General features: G+C 32.8%; 1 protein-coding gene across 1 annotated transcript; it reads right to left on the reverse strand.

The window, feature by feature from the left end:
- Nucleotides 1-5,052: 5,052 nt before the first annotated feature.
- On the reverse strand, nucleotides 5,053-9,678 carry LOC143049312 (transcription cofactor vestigial-like protein 2). The gene is made up of 4 exons (XM_076222987.1): nucleotides 9,453-9,678; nucleotides 8,902-9,178; nucleotides 5,973-6,374; nucleotides 5,053-5,477 (listed from the first exon to the last, which is right to left on the reverse strand). The coding sequence occupies exons 1-4, from the start codon at nucleotides 9,507-9,509 to the stop codon at nucleotides 5,431-5,433; spliced, it is 783 nt and encodes a 260-aa protein (XP_076079102.1). The 5' UTR covers nucleotides 9,510-9,678; the 3' UTR covers nucleotides 5,053-5,430.
- Nucleotides 9,679-10,214: the final 536 nt, after the last annotated feature.

Consider the following 10,214-nt stretch of genomic DNA (forward strand, 5'->3'; position numbering starts at 1 on the left):
AATTAAAGTAGCTGAAAGTTTCATTCTTTATTTTCACAAATAATGCAACTATATTATATATACCTTAATGTAAGTAAATCATATGATATATAGGTGGCATTCTTTGGGCCACTCTACCCCCTCCTGTTTAATAACTAGGAAACGGTCGAGCTCCCCACCCCTAAACCATATGAGGGACAGATCCAGGATTTTAGGTTAGGAGGGGGGCAAACTTAAATTTTCGCCGAGCAGAGCGAGGCTAAAAAAAAATTGATGTAAAATTATCGGAATATTCTTTATTAAGCTGAGAACAACCCATGCTTTGCAAATTTAAGGGGGTGCAAGCCCGCAACCCTCCCCCGTCTGAATCCGCCCCTGCATATATTCAAGTATAGGACAATATAATAAATAAAAAATGAAATATAAGGGGAGTCCCTGGAGTTACCCCACCCCCTCCTGTTTGATAACTTGGAAACGGTCGAGCTCCCCACCCCTAAACCATATGAGGGACAGATCCAGGATTTTAGGTTAGGAGGGGCGCAAACTTAAATTTTCGCCGAGCAGAGCGAGGCAAAAAAAAATTGATGTAAAATTATCGGAATATGCTTTATTAAGCTGAGAACAACTCATGCTTTGCAAATTTAAGGGGGGTGCAAGCCCGCAACCCTCCCCCGTCTGAATCCGCCCCTGCATATATTCAAGTATAGGACAATATAATAAATAAAAAAAATGAAATGTAGGGGGAGTCCCTGGAGTTACCCCACCCCCTCCTGTTTGAGAACTTGGAAACGGTCGAGATCCACACCCCTTAACCATATATATTCATGTTTGTGACAATATGAAAAATCAAATGAAAAATAGGAAGAGTCGCTTGGGGTCACCCCACCCCTCCTGTTTTAGAATTTAAAAATGGTCGAGATCCCCATCCCTAAACCATATAATATATTCATGTATGGGACAATATAACAAATCAGATGAAAGATAGGGGGAGTCCCTGAGGTCACTGTTCACCCTCCTCTTTGAGAACTTGGAAATGGTCAAGATCCTTACCCCTAAACCATATATACTCATGTATGGGACAATATAACAAATTAAATGAAATATAGGGGAAGTCCCTGTGGTCATCCCAACCCTCCTGTTTGAGAACTTGGAAACGGTCGAGATCCCCACACCAAAACAATATATATTCATGTATGGATCAATATAACTAATTAAATGAAATATAAGGGGAGTCCCTTGGGTCATCCTACTCCTCCTGTTTGAGAACTTGGAATTCGAAACCAATGAGATCCCCACCCCTAAACCATATATATTCATGTATGGGACAATATAACAAATAAAATGAAATGTAAGGGAAGTCCCTAGGGTCACCCTATCCCCAGTGGTGGATCCAGAAATTTTCATAAGTGGGGCCCACTGACTGACCTAAGAGGGGCCCGCTCCAGTCACGCTAAAGTGATTCCCTATATAAGCAACCAAATTTTTTCCCAAAAAGGGGGGGGGGCCGGGCCCCCTGCCCCCCATAATCCTCTGCCTACCCCTACCTGTTTGAGAACTTGAAAACCGTTGAGATCCCCACCCCTAAATTATATATATTCATATGTATGGGACAAAATAACAAATCATTTATATTTACTATGGGCAAGTCAGTCAGACCTCACCTTTGATCCCTGTTGTAGTGAACATTTGTCTGATTCATGTCTCATAACTTTTGTACTATAGAACACAAACTCAGTTTTCTTTCCAGGGAAACCAGTCCATTCATACTATTACATGTTCATACTAAGTCAAATTGAACTTCTAGCAGTCAAATAAAACCAAGGTTAACTACCAAGACGAACAACTGCAATCATTGGGAACTTGTACCACTGCAGACTTACCATAAAAAATATACATTGATATATGCATTGCTTTTGAAACCTTGATAACATATAAATTATTTGCCTTAATAAATAAATCATTAGATAAACATGAATGTACTATATATGAATGTTTAATGTTGAGGCAACATTGCCACAGTTTTCATAATTATGGTTGCCTTGGTTTTTGGTTAACTGCCTTCAGCGCTTACAGCGCTTTGATTTTTTCTATTTCCTTGTTTAAATGCAAAGACAAGAAAGTGACTTGTTGTGGTGAAGGGTTTTTACATGTTTACTGCCTTTGTTTCTGTAAAAGTGCTGACGTACTATCCGCCGTCTTATTATACTTAACATACCAGATCATCAAAGACAGGGGATGTTCGTATCCATAATGTTACACCTCAGACTCAGAAAAAAATGTCATGTATACCTTAATAAAACATTAAGGTATATTGGGAAAAAAATTCTGAGAGAAGTGCCTGTGTTCCCCCCTCCCCCCCCCCCCCAGATAATTTGAATCTACACTACAGACTAGTACAGTTTTTATTTAATTTATAACAGTTCTTGTATGCATGGTCTTATGTTCAAATATCGTAAATTATGGGACAGTACGGGAAAACAATTGTCATTTTTTTTTATCACCAGCCCAGTAATCAAAACGTATATGTTAACATGAAATATCATTGATAAATTATGAAAAAAACCTAATTAACAATACTATGAATTTTTCGAAATACTTTAGGATTTTTTATCACTGGAATAGCTGTATTTGGCAAAACGTTACTGAAATTTGGTCCTTCATGCTCTTCAAATTCGTTCTTCACTTGGTATTAGAGAAAAAATAAACCTGGTAATAACTAGTTCCAAATTTAAGTTTAAATGGGTAGCCTAATTATACTATTTTTCACAGAAAAGATGAGAGCATTTGTAATATATGATTTCCTGTAAAAGTCATAGGTTCGTGTTGGCCGGTTGGTCTGGATAGGTCAAGAAATAAAATTTTCGAAAAATATCTCTGAAAATAGCAGTTAGAGCATTTAGACTTATTATAATTTTTGTTGGGTTTTAATTTTAAAGTTCATTCTTTTTCATAAAAAATATATAAAAAATAAAACAAATGAAATAAAATTTATTTACTGAATCTCTTCGTTGTATTCTTTGATATTAGTATTAAATTTAGAAATTTACTTTATATTTTTTGCTTATAATTAGATGTTTGACTTGTAATAATTCTTTTCGTTTCTTGATATTTTGTTGCAGAAAATATGTCGGTTTATCTAATTAGTTTTGAAACTTGGAAATACAACGCCTTCAGAAACCCCAAACTCTGTCATTTGTTTTCAATGATTATTCCTTAACCAATTTCGTAATAATAACATAGAATGTTAAAAACATTGCGCGTACGACTTTGTTTTTACTTCACGCGTAAATATTGAAAAATACGAGTATAATTCGCAAAGAAAACAAAAGAGTGATACTTAATACTATGCTTGTTGACTCTACCAATATGCTTGAAGAGGTTTAGCAATTGAATTCATTATTTTGTCATGTAATCGTGTATCTAATATGTTTGAAGATAATCAATTCTGATAAACCTTGATCCTCGACTGCTGTATTTCATACTCAAAAGCTAATCTACGACCTGTGTATCTCTTTTACATCTGTATTTGCTTTACAACAATTAAAGACACCTTCTAGTGCAGCGATGGTGTAGAGCGAAAGGGGATTTTAAACCAAATGTTACGCAGTACAAGCCTGAAAAGACTATTATATAATGTTTGTTCTGTAATAAATACAAGACATTTTTTTTAAGCACAAGTTTTAGTTTTCAAAAGTGTTGCATGATAAATATTTGGTTGCAAATTAAAATAGTTGCAGAATTCCTTGATTGATAGTTTTAAATGAATTACCATTTACTGTCTAAAAATTAAAGATTTTCATCGCTCACTAAAAGTCTGAGTACATGCTAGTTTAGGGCCACAGAAGACCGCACCTTTACCTATAATGGTTTACTTTTTATAAATTGTGACTTGGATGGAGAGTTGTCTCATTGGCACTCATAGCACATCCTATATCTATAGGGTGTCTAATACACACAGAACAATGAAAAGTGAAAAGAAGATAATTTCTATCAGTTCAGTATCGCTAAACTTTCCCTAGAGTACCATTTGACTCGGTGCGTTACTAAAGACCTAATGCATTCAATCAAGCATTGAAGTATCCTATTATGTAATACATGTACTTCCATGAATCAAGTTAGTGGACTATATCTGACATGTCCCAATGGGATGGACATATTTCGGAATAATCACGTTGTTTTGTTTTAACAGCAAATAGTGTCAGGGAGATGTTCTGTTTGACATTGTTGTCAGTAAGTTAGACAAATATACAACAAAAATAAACGCACTTTATGTTATTCGGAAATTATATATTCATTATTAAAAAAAACCCATATTATTAGTTTTGAAAAGCGCGGTTTTCAGCTATTTTCGAAAACTGAGCTCGTATGATACTGCTGAATGGTTCAGATGTCAGTATAAATGATTTTGCAACATCTTTTTTTTTTTTAAATACGTGTACATACAGAAAAATACGTAGATGTTGAACTTTAAGTTGATACACATTAGAAAAACACTGAAATCCTGACTTACACAATAAGCTGTCATTCGAAGTATTCAAATTAAGGCAGAAAGACGTTATCATGATAATATTGGTTTGTAATAAATTAAAGTCCTAATCTTTAAAGAAATATGCTTGTCATTTGTGTGGCCCTTTATATCTTGCTGTTCGGTTTGACCCAAGGCTCCGTGTTGAAGACCGTACTTTGAGGCCGTGAGTTTTCTCGTTTGAATTGTTTTACGTTATAATTTCTGGGTCTTTTACAGCTGACTATGTGGTATGGGTTATGCTCCTTGTTGAAGGCCGTGCGGTGACATATAGTTGTTAATTTCTGTGTCATTTGGTCTCTTGTGGAGAGTTGTTTCATTGGCAATCATACCACATCTTCTTTTTTTTTTTAGTTGACCTATAATGGTTTACTTTTACAAATTGTGACTTGGATTGAGATAGGTGTCTCATTGGTACTCATACAGCATCTTAATTCTTATATATATTGACATGTTTTTTTTACTTATATTTTATGCAGGATTCAAGAATTAGAAGTTAACAACTGTCACTCGCCATGTAGTTGCTTTAAGAAATACAATACAAATTATAACCTATATAATCTTTTACTTCAAATATAATAAATAACAAATATCATGGTCTTCATCCAATGTACGTTACTACAACTTGTAGAACAAATATGTACACTAAAACATAAAACAAAAACCGTCAGGCTTAGTCTGAATATTTTAAACAATCGTCGTTTAGTCGGAACATGGAAGTCTACTTTACTTCCATGGTCCGAACATTCAAAATAATCGTCGTATGTGTCCACTTGGTGGACATCCCATCACCGGAAACACTTTGTTCATCACTATCCGAAACTTGTAACTCCGGTTCAGTATCCTTATCCCAACATTTCAGTCATTTCTGACGAAGAATTGATTTAATACGGATGTTTTATTGACTACTTAATTTCAAGAGGAAGCTACCAACACATCTCTCTTCTGGCTGATTGTAACTGATATTCTAGACCTGAAATTAAACAAAGACTAACCGTAAACATTTGAAATCTTCAACCTTCTTTGCAAAAATAAAATTAGGCTTGATGTACGAATCATGCAGACACTTATCAATACGTCACATGCACATTATAGATTTTTTGGTTTTTTTTAATACAAAACGAACTTCTTTAATTTCCATGTCCATATGTATATTGAGTTTTTCTAATATTGTTTGGTTCAGTTGTGTATAAGCCTCTCCGAATAGTCCTTCTTTGAAAGGGTACCGAATGTCTTATATTTTTGGAATAGGGAAACAGAAACCAAAAAACTAAATATATGACAATATATTTTATATACATTAACACTCAAAATGTTTTTTTAATTTTTTTTTGTGTGTCTAAATTTTTCTTCTTCAAATTTCATATATTCTCAGAAGACAAGTCCCTTTCTATAGATTTACGTTCAGATCTTATGTATGTGATTTTACTGTATAGATAAAAGATTGGCGCTTTCTAAGTAAACCTACCAGAAACAGTTGAATCAATGTTTCCCTTGGTCGCTAAGTCCATTCCAAATCTTGAAAGTCCATAATAGTTACTTGGACTAGATAAAGACTCCATATTCTTAGTAAAGTCATATTTATTTTGTCTTGATTCGTAGCCAGGCGGAAACATTAAAGACTGGTATGGTGTTCCCAACTTTCCCGCCGTATCTAGGGATGAATATGTAAAGTTCTGACCGAGTTCTGAATGAGCATGATGTCGTGGGAAGCTATAAGGCCAATGATTGTTCTGAAGTGTGTACCAAGATGGCGGGAAATACGGATCCCTATAGTCCAACCCACATGACGATCCATATGGACTCGTTCTCTTGTGATTACTGTTCCAGAATGATGAAGGCATTTTTCTCTGGCACATCAAAGGTTTTTCTGGAATGATAAGAAAAGAAGGTTTCTTATTTATAAGTTTAAGATTAAATTATGTTAGAAATTCTCATTATGTGCAAATCAAACGGGACTGCTCCAATCGTTATACCCTATATTATAAGGAATAAATGAGTGTTTATATCCAACAAGATAAAATTAATTGAGCATTATTTCTATCAAAAAATAAATTGTTGGTTTGTAAAGTGCTGTTCGGATAACGAGTCACTTGGTGATCAGGCTAAACTAAATAATAAGTAAATCGAGGTGGTTTTACTGTGTTTTATGAGCATAGAAACAAACTATTTTTCGTGTCGGACGTACATTTGATAGTTGACTATACGTTTATGATTTGTTTCATTGTTGAGGCCATGCGGTGACCTATTATAATTTCTTATTTCCACGCTCGGTTTCCACGTCATTTGAAATCTTGTGAAAAGTTCGACGTCTTATTGTCAATCATACCACATCTCAATATGTTTACCTTCATATGCTGTTATGAATATCTTTAATGTATTTACGTTGAGACATCAATGTAAAAACATAAGAAATGATATCTAGGATGAGTATCGTTTTTATTTATATGACTGAGTTTTGTACTGAAATTGCCTCTTTTTCATAAACTGTATATATCAATTATAGCATGCGCAGTCAAAATTAATTTGATGTTCAGAAAAAAACCCTGAATTTTAAAATAAGGAAAACACAAGTTAAGCAGACAATGTATACAAAAATTAGTACATTTTAACGTGGTATAAAAATCTTTTTAATATATATCTAATTTTTGTTGTTAAATCTTTTTGTCGTTTCCAAATCACACCAACGATCACCGCACAGTATAAAATGTTGCATTGAAATTATTAAAAAAAATGCGTATGATAAGCACTGGTTAGTCTACATTATGCATGCATGTATACTAATACAAACATGTAAAGAATTACCAATTTAAATTTTCATGAATAAGACACTTATAAGTATTTCGAAAATGATGAAGACAGAATGAAGAAGAAAAAAACAACTACTCATTAATATATATTTTTAAATCTTTGCTTGTTCAATCGTAGTTGTTTAGATATTGTAGAAACTTATACCAAAACAAAGAGTCGCTATAAAACAATAAGATAGAAAGTTATTCATGAAAGGGTGGATAAGAAACTCCTCAAAAATCAATAAATATAAATAAAAGTGATAAAAATCGAGATCTCCGAGAAGGAAAAATTCTCGCGGGTTTCCCTTTACATTAACTTGATGATAAACACAGTGCGGTAAAAAAAAAAAAAAAAACCGCAAGACACTTCAAACAACAATACTTCTTTGATTTCGTCAATTGGAAAAACTAACATTTCTTTTATAATTTCATTATGTATAACGGGAGTGTTGGACGACCTTGACAACCCATGATGGCTTTTATCAAGGTGAAATTAAAATTAAAATTTTGCCGCTGAAATTGCAGAGTCAAGTTCAGTAGCACGCTAAGATACTATTTACATGTACTCTCAGTAAACAAACATTGTTATTTTTCAGTTGGAACTGTCGAATCTGTAAATGAATCCCCAAATTAATTTTTAGTGCTCCTAACTGAGAATCAATTAAAATTTGATACAACGTATATAAAAATGTCAGCTTTAAGTACGTGTTAATAAACTTCTCAAGGAACCGTCAATGAAGATGTAATTAAATTAATTATTAACAGATGATAAAATTGGTCAATTATATTAAATCTCGAAGGATTAGATAATTTATTCAAACACATGTATTTAATATTTATAGTTATAACTACATGGTAGCTGGGTTTTATTTTCAAATAGTTCAATTGTTTCGTTTCAATATCTTTATAACAATTTTACCAGTATTGATGCATCTGGGTTAAACAGAAAGGATTTTTAAAGTGTGTAGAAAGCCATCTATTATTTTCATTTTATTACGTCCGAACTTTTCCCAATAATATTTTAACATATACGCCTGTGCAAATCTTTTCGTATATATATATCTGTATGGCATATCGCAAAAAAATAATCTCTAATGCAAATCGATTACCCATTATTACACATCTCAATCTCAATTATTGAAATCTCAAACCTAAATAAATATAGTAACTATCTATATCTATGTTTTAACATTTCTTCCTTGCATAAAAACGTACGACGAAAAGTTTTGTTTCTAACAATCAATAGCCAAAATGTTGTATAATTGCAAACCCGCGAATGAATAAAAAAATATACTTGATTTCAAGCAGAATCCCTGATATTTTCAAATTCTCAAATTTTCAACCTAAAACCTAGATTAATGTAAACACAGTTTATATATATGTGAAACATAATTCATGTGTTTTTGAATGTGAATGTATTGAAAAACCATTAAACTAAAAAAAATAATCAACAAATGGAATTCGTTTCTAACATCCAATGACAAATACGTATATTAAAAGTACTGACAAGATGCAAACTTGAATGTTTGTTGAAGTTTTGTCGCAGCAATACTAAACAACAAAAATAGCAAAGTATGTAAGCAAGTATAAATAAATTTTACTTACCCGGTTTTCTGTCACCAGTATTACATTTGTCCAGGGTAAAACTACTTGGTTGACTTAAAGCTCTGCTAAAGTGGTCATCGACAACTGTTGAAACGTCACCACTAAAATAGTTAAATAATACACAGTTTGGTGCAATATACTGCGAAGATTTTGGTCTCTCCGTTTCAGAATCTAATCCAGAATGCAAGTCTCTTTCAAGTTCACTTGTAGTGGAATGGTTAGAAGTCAAATAATCACCAGACAAATGATAGTCATAAATTCCAGAACTTCCAATTTTCTATAATAAAGAAAAGAAAAATAATTGCAAATTGTGTATAAATGTAGAAAATGTTCAGAATTTACTTGTCGGTATTTATCTACAAATGCTTTCCTTAATTCTGTAATTCGTTTATTTGTATAATGCCGAAAACGCAAAATGCCCTAAGTATGTTATTGTTGTGAGAGAGTTATGTCCAAAAGAATTTCAGGATAATTCTTTCACAAATATATAAGATTACTAAATAAAAGAAAAAGAATTTGAAAATCAACAGTCGTAAAATTAAATTACTTACAGAAAATTCATTACTGGACGATTTGTGTGAAAAGTAAGGCGAATAAAATTGATACATTTTTGAAAAAATTGTTTCGCGACTGTTACGGTATACAGATGTCAAAGCTACATTCCCGACGAGAATTTTGCCATCATTTTGACATATCTGGATGTTTTTCTCCAAGTTGTCGGCGGTATTAGAATCGTTGGCCTATCGCTGTTATTTGTCGTCATGGTATCACTTTCATAAGCACGCGCTCTCCTCGCGAATGAAGATCGTCTGCGAGGTTGACATTCCTTCGACCAATCAGCAGCAGTATTCTGACAGTGCTCCTCCTGCTGAAGCAATTATGACATTCTATCTAAAATCTTAATGTGAATTTTTCTCTTGTTCATAGAAATAATCAATGTTTTTGGAATGAACATTTTGTCTTAATGAAAAATATACGCCTAAGTAGTGTTAAATGAATACCGTTTGAATAAATATTTCATAAATATATGCATTTATCAATTTTGACTTTTATTAAGAAAGTTTGAGACAATAAAATTAAAAGTATTTCTAAACAGAAAAATAAAATGTCTTATAATCTTAGAATGATCTGAAGTATTTTGTTACATTTATTCTAAAATTAGAAAAATAAGAGTTCAACCATTACAATAGTTCCTCGGTTATCTTTCCAACCATTTCAACATTTACTATCATTTTCCAGTTTTCACCATTTTCCAGAAAAATTAATTTAAAAACAATCAGAAGGGTATATGATATGTATATTTGGAACATTTG

Source organism: Mytilus galloprovincialis, chromosome 10 (assembly GCF_965363235.1).
Source record: "Mytilus galloprovincialis chromosome 10, xbMytGall1.hap1.1, whole genome shotgun sequence".
Lineage (NCBI taxonomy): Eukaryota > Metazoa > Mollusca > Bivalvia > Mytilida > Mytilidae > Mytilus > Mytilus galloprovincialis.

Bases quoted from the DNA above. Each gene is read 5' to 3' on its own strand.
- LOC143049312 (XM_076222987.1), bottom strand. From the start codon at position 9,509: ATGTATCAATTTTATTCGCCTTACTTTTCACACAAATCGTCCAGTAAT. The intron at 6,375-8,901 runs GTAAGTAAAATT...TTATCATTCCAG, and splicing joins TACTGGTGACAGAAAACCGG to AAAAACCTTTGATGTGCCAG. The intron at 5,478-5,972 runs GTAGGTTTACTT...GTTTAATTTCAG, and splicing joins CATTGATTCAACTGTTTCTG to GTCTAGAATATCAGTTACAA.